General features: G+C 53.5%; 1 protein-coding gene across 1 annotated transcript; it reads left to right on the top strand.

Annotated features, from left to right (window-relative positions):
- Window positions 1-350: 350 nt before the first annotated feature.
- Window positions 351-14,163, top strand: IL22RA1 (interleukin 22 receptor subunit alpha 1; the record flags this gene model as incomplete). The annotated part of the gene is made up of 7 exons (XM_080655228.1): window positions 351-393; window positions 3,299-3,431; window positions 4,566-4,744; window positions 6,910-7,085; window positions 8,355-8,493; window positions 12,026-12,147; window positions 13,237-14,163. 7 exons carry the CDS (start codon window positions 351-353, stop codon window positions 14,161-14,163), a joined length of 1,719 nt encoding a protein of 572 aa, XP_080511354.1.
- Between the last annotated feature and the right edge of the window lie 72 nt (window positions 14,164-14,235).

Here is a 14,235-nt window from a genome sequence, read left to right as displayed (position 1 = left end):
GGATTCTCTTTGCCTTTCCTGCCTCTCAGCTCCCTGATAACCACTGAAGAGTCCTGGGATGAATCAGCCACCAGACCAGATAAACAGGATGGCCCGTCACTATTGCTACTTTCTGCATCTAGGAAAGGAACTCCCTTCACTCCCACCCAGGACCTGGAATTCCGAAGCACCCACACCAGGTACCTTTGTACCCGCGCCCCACTGCTCAGGTCCCACCCTCCCCTGCTGGCCCCGCCCTGAGCCCTGAGCCCTGAGCCGGGTGGAGCCAGCTGCCAAGGCGGCAAAGCTTCCCAGCCTCCCTCGGCGCTTGGCCTGGAGGGGAGGCCAAGAGGGTTATGCCCAGCGGCCCGATGAGGACGCTACTGACCATCCTGGCTGTGGGATCCCTGGCCGGTGAGTGCCCATCGCCCTGTGGCCCCCACCTACCCCGGGAGGCAGTGCTCAGGGGCATCTGCCTGCACCCTGCCTGGCCCAGGACAGCCAGTTTCAGTTTCTTCTCTGCTGGGACTGAGCTGCACGCTGGGACGGGGTGGGCAAACCCCTGCCTCCCTCCACACCCCAAGGGGCCTCTTCCAGTCTTTCTTGCTAGAGCTGAAAGAGCATTTTCTCCCACAGTGGCCAGGTGTGCAGCGTGAATAGGTCCTAAACTACCTGGCCCTTTCCAAAGGGGATGAAAGGGCAGAGTTTTCAAATACAATTAGGTGGATTTTTTTTAAAATCCTCACCCAAGGCTATGTTTTTATTGATGTGAGAGAGAGAAGAAGGGAGAGGGAGAGAGAGAGAAGCATCAATGTGAGAGAGAAGCATTGATTGGTTGTCTCCCATATGTGCCTCAACCGGGGATCGAACCCACAACCTAAGTCTGTGCCCTGACTGGGAATTGAACCTGCAACCCTTTTTGGCGCACAGGATGACTCTCGGGCCAACTGAGCTGCCCGGTGGGGCTAATGGATGTTTTGATTCATCATCAAGGAGAACTTCCTGGCAGATGCGTGAGATCCTAGAGTGTGTCTGCTCTCTAAGAAGCTTAATAAAATTCAGGGAACTTTCTCAGGAAGTAAAAGCGTAGTCCTTGCTGGAGAAGGGGAGATGGCCTGGGCAAGGCCTTGCCGTTCAAGAGCAGGATGAGCCCACGAAGGGCGAGAGCTTCCCGGCCAGTGCTGACTGGACCTGCAGTGTTCCCAGCTGCTGCCCCGGCCCCTCCAATCTCTTCTCTCCCTGCCATCACACCAGGCCCAACACACTGGGCCTTTGATAAGCTGGGAAGATACGCATCCTCAAGAGACACCAAGATGTGTTCCTTTAGACCCCCACCCATTCTGGTTGGGAGCCATGGAGGCTCCTGGCCCTTTAAGACAGGGAACCCAGCGGAAGCAGTCCCTGGGAGGTTGGTTGGTAAGGTAACTCCGGGGACCCGGGTTCGCTCACCCCAGCTTTCTCGGGCTGATTCCAGAGCATGTTGAATTGCCTTTCTTTGTTTGTTTTTCCTCAGCTTCCCATCTGGTTGACATAAAATTATTTATTCATAAAAATGTGCAAACTTTCTTTTATAAAATCTACAGTTTGTTAGTCTCTGCAACACACGTTTCCCTGGGATTTCACAATGTAGACTTTCATCCGGGAAGTGTAGACATGACACAGGCTGAGGAACGGATGATGCATTTAAGGAGGAAAAGGAATGAGTGGGGTGGAGGAGAGGGGAGAACTTGTTAGCCCTTAACATCTCCTAAAAGAGGGGGCCTGGCCAAGGTCTAGCCACCCCATTTCAGGGAGCCAACTTCAGTTCCCTCCTTAGCGGTGGGAACTCCACCCAACCCGGGCCATTGCCTCCTGAGCATGCCCCAGCCTCAGCCACCTGCCTTCCCTCAACCCATGCAGCCCACAGGATACTGACCCCAACGAGCCATCTTCCCACTGCAAACCCTGCCCCTTCACTACGGGAGGCTAAGGCCCCCCACCCCCACCCCGACAGACCTTGGCCTTCTCTCAAATCCTAACCTCTCTCTCTCCTGCCCTTGACCTTACCACCCCCCTGGAAGCCACATTCTGTTCTGACCTCAATAGAGCCTTTGCCTTCCTAAGAAGGCAGATAGTAGGTGGACAGGGATTGGTTTGGCTAGCAGAGAGGCAGGAATTTACAAACATCTTCTTTATGTTTGATTGAAATTACTGATTTTGGGCAAGTTACTTCTTAGACATCTTAGTTGACTATCTCTAAAATATGAGTGAGGATACCAACTTCAGGTGGTGTTATGAAGCAAATGAGAGCACCCTAGCCAGTTTGGCTCAGTGGACAGAGCATCGGCCTGTGGACCAAAGGGTCCTGAGTTCAATTCCCAGTCAGGGCACATGCCCGGTTTACGGAATTGATCCCAGTAGGGGGTGTGCAGGAGGCAGCCAATCAATGATTCTCCTCATTTATGTTTCTACCTCTCCCTCTCCCTTCCTCTCTGAAGTCAATAAAAATATGTTTTTAAAAAGGAAGTGAATGAGAGATAACAACAAGTGTTGGAAAGGATGTGTAATAATTGGGCCACTCAGACATTGCTGATGGGAATGTAAGATGGTGCAGCCACTTCGGAAAACAGGTTGGCAGTTCTTCAAAAACTTAAACATAGAGTCACTATAAGACCCAGCTATTCCACTTCTAGCTGAAAACCCAAGAGAACTGAAAACACACATCCACTTGAAAATGTGTATACAAATGTTCACAGGGGCATTAGTCACAAAAACCAAAAAGTGGAAACCACTCCAACGTCCATCGACTGATGAATGGATAAACAAAACACGGTATATCCATACAATGGCGTATTACTCAGCACTCATTCATGCTACAGCATGGATGAACCTTGAAGACATTGTGCTAAATGAAAGAAGTCAGACACGAAAGCCCCAGGCTGTATAACTTTATATAAAAAGTCCAAATAGCAAATCCATAGAGGCAGGAAGCGGGTTAGTGGTGGCCCAAGCATGGGAAGGGGGAGGAATGGAGAGTAGACTGCTGATGGACACAGGGGGATGTGCTAGTGGTAATGGTTGGCATTTAATAGCGGTAATGGTTGCACAGTTTTGTGATATACTTTAAAAAACCACTGACTTGTGCGCTTCAAATGGTGACTTTTACGGAATGTGAATTATAGCTCAATAAAACCGGAAACTAAGAAGTGACAGAGAGCAGCAATGGTCCGTGAGCGCAGTCTCTGGTGAGGGGGCGGGTGCTGTTTCTCACTCCCCCTCCTTGGACACTTTGTGCTGGGGGCGGGGTGCACGGGCCTCACCCTGCTCCCCTTTCCTGCAGCGCACATTGCTGAGGACACCTCGGATCTTCTTCAGAGCGTGACATTCCAGTCCAGCAACTTCGAAAACATCCTGACTTGGGACAGCGGGCTGGAGAGCGCCCCAGACACAGTCTACAGCGTCGACTATAAGACGTAGGCTTCCCTCCCAACATGACCTCTTCTGACTGCTCTGAAACCAGCCCCTCCAAGAAAACACCCCCTTCCACGTGCCCCCCCCCGACCCTAACTGGTTCTGTGCCCCCCAATGTAGCTCTGCTCTTTGATTCTTTTGCAGAAGGAGGATGAAATAATGATTAAAAGTATGGGTCTGGTTTGAATGCCAGCCCTTACCTATATCACCTTGGACAATTGGGTAACCACACCAAGCCTCAGTTTCCCCATTCATAAAGTAAGAATAGCGATAGTACCTTCATCATAAGGTTGTTAGGTGGATAGTCATGGACACTGGTGCCCCGCAAATAATTGTTTTATTATTATTGGTGAGACTAAGCCAACACAAAATTGTGCCCACCCCTTTGTACCTATGCCCTCGGTCCCCCACAGGGAAGGCAGGTTGGCATGGGCTCAGGGGTCTGCAAACCCAGCTTTCATTCCTAGTCCTGCCACTTCATCCTGTGGCAAGTCACTCCCCCTCTCTGAGCCTCAGTTCCCTCATCTGTAAAGTGGGGTAAGAGTGCCTGCCCCAAAGGGTTAATGGTGACAATGAGCCCAGAATGTGGATTCAGACCAGCTGGGTTCAAATCCTGGTCCCCCAAAGCATGCTTCAAACACCTGGGCGCCCTAACCGGTTTGACTCAGTGGATAGAGCGTCGGCCTGTGGACTGAAAGGTCCCAGGTTCGATTCCGGTCAAGGGCATGTACTTTGGTTGTGGGCACATCCCCAGTAGGAGGTGTGCAGGAGGCAGCTGATCGATGTTTCTTTCTCATCGATGTTTCTAACTCTCTATCCCTCTCGCTTCCTCTCTGTAAAAAATCAATAAAATATATTTTAAAACACACACACACACACACACACACACACACACACACACACAACACCTGGGCATAATTTACTCCTAAGCCTCAGCTTCCTTATTTGAAAAGGAGCGAGAATAATGTCTGAATCTCACGGGATCAATGTGAGGACTAACAAATCATCCACATAAAAGGCCTGGAACACAGAACATGCTAAGTAAATATTAGATATCGTTATCATTCTTAATAAACCACAGGCTTGACACCAGGCTTATTCATGCAAGGTGTGCTCGGCCCCTCCCTGGCCTGCAGGTACGGAGAGGTAGAGTGGCTGGCAAAGAAGGGCTGCCAGCGGATCACCCGGAAATTCTGCAACCTGACCATGGAGACGGGCAGCCTCACGGAGCTCTACTACGCCAGGGTGACCGCCACCAGCGCGGGAGGCCGGTCAGCCACCAAGATGACCGACCGGTTCAGCTCACTGCAACACAGTGAGTAGGATCCCCTCTATTACCGGGGGGCCCAGAAGGGCTCTGCCTTCATGGGTGGGGACCGGGGCTGCTAGGGAGATGGCTTTTAGGAAAGGCATCCTGATGGAGAACATCCCCCGGGGGGTTGTTCATCCTCATCTCCATCCCACACCCTCTGGATCAGACCACCTTCATCTTCTCTCGACGACACCCCAGGCCTCTGAACTTGGTCCCCCCCACCCCACCCTCGCCCACACACTCCTCCTTTGACTCTGTTCCAATCCTAAGTCTGATCTCAGCTTCTACATCACCTCCTATGTGAGCATCCCCACTCCCTGCCCCCAACCTGATTTTACAAGGTCACCACCTGGTATTCTTTATCAAAATTAGCTGTTTGTTGTCTTCATAGTTCATATCCCAATCTTCAATTCCTTTTTGCTTACCTGTATATCACCGGCCTCCACTGCTGACACGTGAGCTCTGTGAGGGCGTGAGTGGGTGTGGAATTCACCGTATTCCCAGACTTTAGCATGGTGCCTGGCACACAGGAGATGCTCCATTTGTAACGGATGAAAGAAGGAAGGAAGGAATGAAGGAAGGAAGGAATATGCATTGCCAAATTCCCCATGCTAGTTAAGCAGGTGATAATGTTTACTAACTCAACAACCACATGGTTTTTTTAAGAAAATAAAAAATTAGCCCTAGCTGGTTTGGCTCAGTGGATAGAGCATCAGCCTGCGGACTGAAGGGTCCCAGGTTTGATTCTGGTCAAGGGCACATGCCTGGGTTGCAGGCTTGATCCCCATTAGGGGACGTGCAGGAGGCAGCCAATCAATGATTCTCTCTCATCATTGATGTTTCTATCTCTCTCTCCCTCTCCCTTCCTCTCTGAAATCAATAAAGATATATTTTTTTAAAAAATTAAACAATATATTTTATTCTTTTCTTGTCTTGTTCAATTAATACATGTTTATTATAGAAATTGTTGAAAATATAGAAATACACAAAGAAACATAACAGTAACCCCAAATAATCTGAACATTTAAACGTAACTGCAGTTGCTAACTCCTTGGTAATCTGGCTGTTTGTTTTTTATATAGTGGTATCCTGGGCATTTATTTGCTCATGCCCATTAAATATTTTTTCATAGCATGATATTTCACTGCTAAAAATGATCTATTTTAGGCCTGGTGTTGCTCAGTGGTTGAGGGTCAACCTATGAACCAGGAGGTCACGGTTTGATTCCCAGTTAGGACACATGCCTAGGTTGTGGGCTTGATCCCCAGTGGGAAGCGTGCAGGAGGCAGCCAATCAATGATTCTCTGTCATCATTGATGCTTCTATCTCTCTCTCTATCTCTCTCTCTCTTCCTTCCTCTCTGAAATCAATAAAAAATACATTTTTAAAAAGGATCCATTCTATACAGGTACCTTAACTTACTTCCGTAATTCACTTTTGAAGACATTTAACTCAGTTTTTCAGTTTTATAAACACTGACGCGAACATTCTTTTGGCTCAGATGTTTTTGATCTTGGTGGTCAATGGACTTTTTTGAGGGCTTTCATAAATTAGCTTTAGGAGAAGTGGGGTTCATGAATCCCTGAAATTGAGGGCAAGTTTTTTGCATATGTCCATTTTAGAGGAGAGAAGAACCATTGCATTCATTCAATTGCCAAAGGGGTCTGTAAACCAGTCAAGGTCATTTGGCTATTTAGAAAGTCTGTCTGAAGAAAGACTAAACTCTTAGGCCTGGCCATTGAGTTGAATCAATAATATTGGGCACCCCAAACATGTCGTTGAACCATCATCAGTCCCTAAAGCTGTCTGCCAGGAGGCTAGGGGGAAGGGTGCTTCAGGCAGACTCAAGGTGGGGTGAAGGGCCCAGGATGTAGGGGTGCTGAGCCAAAGGCATGATCAACCTAGGGGCCAGTGTCCCTCTCCCCGAGATCTTCCTACTCACTCTTGGTCACCCCTTTGCCATCCTTAAACCCAAACACCAGCTGCTTGCAGAACTTCTCTTTTCTCGCCTGTTTGGGAGTCACCCTATGAGCCAGGAGGTCACGCATAGCTGGGGCTGGCATGGGAGGAGCAGGGAAGCAGATCTTTCCTGTGGTCCAGGGCAGCCTCACGCACTACTGGCTGGTTCCAATCTCTTTCTTTTCCTTTCTCTCTCTCCCTTTTTCCAGCTACCATCAAGCCACCTGATGTGACCTGTATCCCTGCGGTGAGATCCATTCAGATGATTATCCATCCTACCTCCACGCACCTCCAGGCCAGGGATGGCCACCGGCTGACCCTGGAGGACATCTTCCATGACCTGTTCTACCGCTTAGACCTCCACATCAACCAAACCTACCAAATGGTAAATAAATGGCAACTACATGTGCCACCCTGGTCCTTCCCTGCCTGGGAAACCCACTTCCCTCTCAGTTAGATCTTCATTGCTTTAAGTAGGAAGGAGATGTGTTACATAAATTAGCATTTCCCAACACATGTCCACAGCCTCTCCCGAGTGGAGTCACATACACAATAGCACGCTAAAGTCTCTGACAAAGTCCTGCGCACCCAAGACCCCAGTTCCAATTTGTGTTTGACACAACTTCTCCCAAATGTATTTGGCCTTTTATTTTGCACAATATTGGTTTTCTTAACTTTTTGCCTAATGTCTTCTAACATTCTGGGGAACAACCTCTATTAACATCCTCAGGTGTCCACTTCCGGAAATGCTGGAATCCGCTGCTACCACTGCATTTCTTTTGGCTGGTTCTCCACTATTTGTGGGAACTGGATACAGGCAGTGTCTTAAGATCTGTAATAATGAGAGATGCAAGGCAAGGGCATGAATTGCCAAACAATACACAAGTTATTTCCTTTTGTATTCAGAAAACATGTGGTATTTCCCCCCAGCATGTGCCACTAATTCATAATTCCATTGACTATTTCTGCACTCAAGGTAGTGGTGGTGATGGTGGTGGTGGTAGTGGTGGTTGTCATGGTAGTGATGATGGTGGTTGTGGTAATGGTGGTCATGGTTGTGGTGGTAGCAGTGATGGTGGTGGTCATGGTAGTGGTGATGGTGGTGGTGGTGGTGGTTGTTATAGTAGTGATGATGGTGGTAGTAGTAGTAGTGATGGTGATGCTGCTGCTGCTGCTGCTGCTGGTGGTGTTGGTCATGGTAGCGATGATGGTGGTTGTGGTAATGGTGGTCATGGTAGCGATGATGGTGGTTGTGGTAATGGTGGTCATGGTAGTGGTGGTAGTAGTAATGGTGGTGGTCATGGTAGTGGTGATGGTGGTAGTGGTAGCAGTGATGGTGATGATGCTGCTGGTGGTGGTGGTCATGTAGTGGTGATAACAGCTAGTATTTACTGAGTGCTTACTATGTAACAGACACTCTTTTAAGTGAGAGTACGTGGGGCTTGGTGACTGACTAGGTTTGGGGATAAAGCAAGAGGCAGGGGAATGGGGACGGAGCCCGGCAGACTGACTGCCCTTTCTGGTTTGGGAGCTGGTGGTGCCCGTGCTCTAAGTGCAGTAACCCAGGTGGAGGTGTGAGACGTGTAGGCGACCTGGGCTCCACGTGAAGGTGGGTGTATAAGAGGAGTCACTCTGGGTCCCCTGCCAATTTCAGCACCTTGAAGGCAAGCAGAGAGAATACGAGTTCATTGGCCTGACCCCTGACACCGAGTTCCTTGGGACCATCACAATTTTTGTTCCAACCTGGTCCAAAGAGAGTGCCCCCTACATGTGCCGCGTGAGGACACTGCCAGGTAAGTGTGGCTGGAGCCGGAGGGAGGCGGGACTCCTGAATTCAAGTCTTGACTGGGCGCTTTCCTCCCTATAACCAAGGCGAGGCGGGGCAGTGCTCTCAGAAGCTGAAGGGTGATTATTAAAGTCAGTCTTTGTTTGTCCACAAACGCAGGAGCTGATGGGTTATCATAGCTCATGTTTAATCCCCAGCCTCCAGCCTGGGTCCGGATCAAAGCAACTGCACCTTAATATTAACCCGGGTGACAGGTGACAGACACTGGGGGATTACCTGCAGGGGGAGCGCAGAGGAGATGAAAAGGTCCCTCAATGTCTCCCAGGGTCAAATAATAACAAGAGCCGTGAGAGCTAGCATCTGTGCCGTGCTAACCAGGTCCGACTAAGCGCAACCCTGACATCACCCTCATTTGACAGATGAGGGAGGCGGGTTCAGAGTGGTTAAGTCACTTGCCCGAGATCACACAGGTGCTGAGGGATAGAACCGGGCCTCGTTCTGGAGGCCACGCTCCTCCCGTTGTGCTGCTACAGAAATAGCTTTGAGTCACTGGCTGGGTGAGATGGCCCCACGCTCTCTTCCTCTGGCACCTTGGAACTCGACTCTCTTCATGAGCGGGGTGACATTTTTTTGGTGTTTATTTTCACAGACAGATGGGAATGTAATGCTCAGAGCAGCGATTTTGGAGGATGAGAGGGATAACAGTGGGTTGGATTTGGAGAGCCAGACTCCACCTTAGTCATCTGGTTTACTAGGAGATGAATGATGTCAGCCGGTGATTTCTGTCCTGATGAACAGAGGAGCGGCGGCTGCCCGCGTGGGCCCTAGGGTTTAACTGCAGCTGGGAGACTCGGCAGCAGGTCGGTGCTAGTCCTCAGTTTTGTTCGAAACTCAACTCATCAGTTGCCCCAAGAACCCACAAGAGACTGATTTCTCCACCGCAGGGCATTCGTGTTGGGGGAAGACTGCCCGGTGGGACAGCCAGCACTGGCCACGTGCCCGGGGCATGCCCTCCCTGGGGACAGGGCCACTCAGGAGACCAGAATAGAATTTGGCAAGAGGAAAAGTAGAGAAAGGAAACCAGTGGTACAGGCGCTAAGCTGGAAGTGTATAGATGGCCGTTGACCCTCTCCCCTGGCCCAAACTAGACAAATCTCACCCATTCCTGGCCCGCCCCTGCCCCACCCTGTTTTTTGACAACAGGCGGACCACTCCTCCCTCATCCTTCCATTGGCTTGTTCTTTCATAATCCAGCTCATGATGTGATGCCGCTTTTACATAAATCACACTTCTTGTTGGCTATTGCCTGCTGGCATATAGAAGGCACCTTATTCTCGAAAGTAAGGTATATTAATAACAATTCCTACCATTTATTAAATCCCTACGCTATTGCCAAGCACTGTGTTAACTGCTTCACCTACATTCTCCCATTTGATTTGTATAACAATCCTGCAAGATGGGTAGCCTCATCCCCATTTCACAAAGGAGGGCCTCCGGCTCAGAGAGGTTACGCAACCTGAAGGTGGCCACACAGCTGGTCAGCAAGCCTCGTGAGGTTCATCTGATCCTGCAGCCTGAGCTCCAACACCCCTTAGCCCTTCCGTTTACAGCTAATCGCTTCCACTGCCACTTATTCCCCTTCCTGCCGTTTCAGAGTGATACGTCCTGCCCTTGACCCCGTCTCCGGGGGCCTGTCTTATCCCCAGAGCCTAGAATCTCCACTGGATCTACCTCTCAGAATATCTGGGACGGTCACAGCGCAACATCCTGGTATCTTGTTGCTGGAAAGGACTCTTGGGGTCCTCTCACTCCGTATCTAACTTTTACAGATGAGGAAACTGAGGCATCCTGATGTTGGGTCTATGAGGATGAGCTTTGGAGTTACACATGTCCATTCTGACTTTCCCACTGAATTGCTGTGTGACCTTGGTCAAGTCGCTTAACCTCTCTGAGACTCAGCTTCATTATACTAGTACGTAAGCAGGGCGTATCCCTGGCTCTCTGTGTTTGACGGGATGACATAAGTAGAGCGCCCCGCACAGGGCATGGCATGGTTTAAGAATTCAATAATCACTGGCTGCTGTCACTCATACGTGGTAGAGCAGAGAGGAGGATGCTCTGCATCTCAGGGGCCGAGCCAGACGTCTAACCCCCGACTCGCTAGTGTTGTTTCTATTCTTTCTTCCTGTGTCCTCGTGGGTGAAACGGCGTATGGAAAGTTCCATGTCCCTGTCCTGTCCTGGTACAAGGACAGTGGTTTTCCATGAGGTATGTCACGTAGAGACGGTCTGGTCATATCTTCTCCCTGGAGCGTGCTGGGAGTGTCATGTGGCAGGGCAGGGTACGGCCGGAGCACAGGGCCGGGGGAGGAGCGAGGGGTGGGCTAGACGTCGAGGCTCCGGTCCGCAGCGCTCACGGTGACTGCCAAGGTCATTGGCAGCTGGTGTGCAGCAACTCCAGCTGAAGCCACACGGGGCGGGAACAGGAGTGTGCTTTGGAGAGTCAGGACCCTGGATAATGCCAATCGCCCGTTCTAAACAAAAAGCTCCAATGACTTCTTCCTCCCAAGCCCCTCGCCAGCCCCCACCCCCCCCCCCCCGGGTTGGTGACAGGAAGTGTGGCATGCCTGGCTGTGCCCATCCCAGAGCCGGGACCATGGGAGAGGGAGCACACGAGGGCCCTCAGGTGTCTGTCTCCTTCCCCGCAGCCTCCTGAGCAAGGTGGTCCCTGATACCCAGCCCTGTGCTTGTCACTCCCTCCCCTCCCCTCCCCTCCCTCGCCAGGGAGGCAGGCTGTCCTCAGAGCAGGGAGAGAGGGGGCGCTTCAGAAGCCCCCCCACCAGCCGGCTCTGGCGTGGCCCTCCCCACAAGATGAGGGGTCCTCAGGTCCAAGTGGACAAGTCCCCCTGGAGCCTGTGACCACCCCTCTGGGACACACCGAGTACCCTGGACCCCGAAGTTCCCTGTGGAAATGCCCTGAGCCGGTGTCCACTCCAGGCAGATCTCTCTTGCGTCCTTCCCCCTAAGGGGAGACACTCCGTTGGCGTGCAGACCTCGGCCCAGAGGGTGCCCACAGCTGGCTATTGGTCGGGGGCCTGGATGAGCTTGGCCACGTGGGCTGGGGCGTCCTCACCCATGCGAGGCCCTGGCATTGTGAGCTGCAGCCGGTGGGCAGGGGCCTTGGCAGGCTCCCCCACACCTGTCCGCACAGTTCCCCAAGGAGCCCGAGAACAGAATTCAAACCGGGCCTCCCAGCTTGTTACGAAAAGCACGTCTGTCAAGGTGGAAGCATAGACCATATTTACAAACAGCGGGAAAACAGGATTGACAAATTCTGAATATTTAGACGGGGTGGGGCGGGGGGGGAGGGAAAGGGGGAGGAGACTCTCACTTTGTGCTCTTGCAACCCTTCCGGTAGCAGAGGCTCCCAGGCCAGGCCTGAGGGGGGCGGGGAAGCCCTGGGAGCTTGGCATCCACTGCTCGGATGGACCCACCCGCCCTGGCCTCAGCCCCCCTGTTCTGGCCTCTTTACTCACGCAGACCGGACATGGACCTACTCCTTCTCCGGGGCCTTCCTGTTCTCCATGGGCTTTCTGGCCGCAGGGCTCTGTTACCTGAGCTACAGATACGTCACCAAGCCGCCCCAGCCTCCCAACTCCCTGGTGAGCACCCCACCTGGGGCAGGAGGGGGAGGTGTGGGGAGGACCCCCAGCCGCCCAGGGCGTAGGCCCAGGGCAGAGCTCTCTGAAATGCAGGGTCAGCACACAAAGCAGAAAACGAGGCCTCGGCTGCCCCTCCGCCATAAAGAGCTCGGCCAGGTGGGCCGGGGCGTTTCATCCATGCCAGGCCCCTGGCACTGTGAGCGGCCAGCTTGGCAGGGCCGACTGAAGAGGGGTGGGTGTCGGGCAGAGCGGGCTTGGAAGGGAAAACCATGCAGCCTGGAGCACCCACGTCCAGGCAGGTAGAGTGGGACCCGAAAGCAGGCCCCTGCAGGGCCGCAGAGCGGTGGGCGCTGGGGTCCCCGAGCTCAGCCCTGCCTAAACGGAGCCAGTTCCACCCACTGGGAATGCGGGCCCAGTGAGGCCAGATCTTAGCATTTTCTTCAAGAGAAGTCAGAATTTCAGATGATTATGGGAAATCTCTCAATTTTCAAGTAAACCACACACGTCCCATTGCAGCCCCCGCCTGGCCACCAGCACTGCGTCCGCTGAAGGCCCTCCCAGAGGCCGCAGCCCAGGTCTGGGGCTCCAGGGGGCCCTCGCCCATCTGAGGGGCTCGAGGGCAATGCTCCCACTGTCACAGCCCAGACGAGCCATTTCCTACAAAACTCCCCTGGTCTCCCCTGTCCCCGATCCGTTCCTACCTTGCCCCCTACGTTGGCCCTTAGAAACCCCTGAGCAAGGAGCAGTGTGGGCCACCACCTCCAGAGCGTCCCCCAAGGCCACCCCAAATCTATGTCATCTACTTCCTGGACTATCTACCTCCCGGAGAAACCGCAGCGGGAACTTCCCTCTGAGAGAGCCCAGTCCCGGGCGAGGCCTCAGCTCCAGGCCGGCAGCCCTGCCCTTCCCGGGCCCGACGTTTAGCGGAACCTCGGGGGAAGCGAAGGGACCTGTGGGATATGCACTTGAAAAGCCCCCGATGGCCCCTGCTGTGGCCTCTGCCTCCCCACGGGGACCTTCCCGCCACCCCAGGCACCCTCGGGGAGCTGGGAAGGGGCCCTAACGGGGGCTGTTGTTGTCCCCGAGCAGGACGTCCAGCGTGTACTGACCTTCCAGCCTCTGCGGTTCATCCAGGAGCACGTGCTGATCCCCGTCCTGGACCTCAGCGGCCCCGGCAGCCTGGCCCAGCCTAGCCAGTACTGCCAAGTCATGGTCTCCGCGCCCAGGGAGCCCCCGGGAGCCCCGCCGCTGCACAGCCGGTCTGAGATCACCTACCTCGGGCAGCAGGACCTCTCCATCCTGCAGCCCTCCCAGGCGCCACCTCCCCAGGCACCGCCTCCGCAGACACGCTCCCCACCATCCTACGCCCCCCAGGCTGCCCCTGAGGTCGGGCCCCCAGCCTACACACCTCAGGTCACCCCCGAGGCTAAAGCCCCATCCTACACTCCGCAGGCCGTCTCTTCCTACACCCCCCAGGCCGCTCCGGACAGCTGGCCACCGTCCTATGGGGTGTGCATGGAAGGATCTGGCAAAGACTCCCCTCCTGGGACACTCTCTAGTCCCAAACCCCTCAGGACTAAGGGCCAGCTCCAGAAAGAGCCACCAGCTGCTGACCTCTCCCTGCAGGGGTTCGCTTCCGGGGCCATGGAGGAGCCCCAAGAAGCCAAGTCCTTCCCCCAGCGCCTGTGCGTTGACATAGACAGAGCACCAGACACTACTGTGCTGCCCAAGGGGGAGCCAGGAATACCGGGGTACCTGAAGGGCCAGCTGCCCCTCCTCTCCTCTGTCCAGATTGAGGGCCACCCGGTGTCCCTCCCTCTGCATACTCCTTCCCTCCCATGTTGTCCCATGGACCAGGGTTCACGTCCCGGGGGGCTGCTGGAGTCCCTCGTGTGTCCCAAGGACGATGGTCCCGGGTCCGAGCCTGAGGCCACGAGCGTGGCCCCTGGGGCCTCAGCCCCGGAGCTGGACTCCCTCTTCAGAGGCCTGGCCCTGACCGTGCAGTGGGAGCCCTGAGTGGACAGCAGGACGGCCTGGGGCTTCCCCCTCACCCCCAGCCCAACCTCACATCCGCTGCCGTCACTCCCA

This window comes from Plecotus auritus (assembly GCF_963455305.1).
Source record: "Plecotus auritus genome assembly, chromosome: 2".
Taxonomy (NCBI): Eukaryota; Metazoa; Chordata; class Mammalia; order Chiroptera; family Vespertilionidae; genus Plecotus; species Plecotus auritus.
The sequence above is the reverse complement of the archived record's forward strand: the minus strand, read 5'-3'. Positions and strand labels throughout refer to the sequence as shown.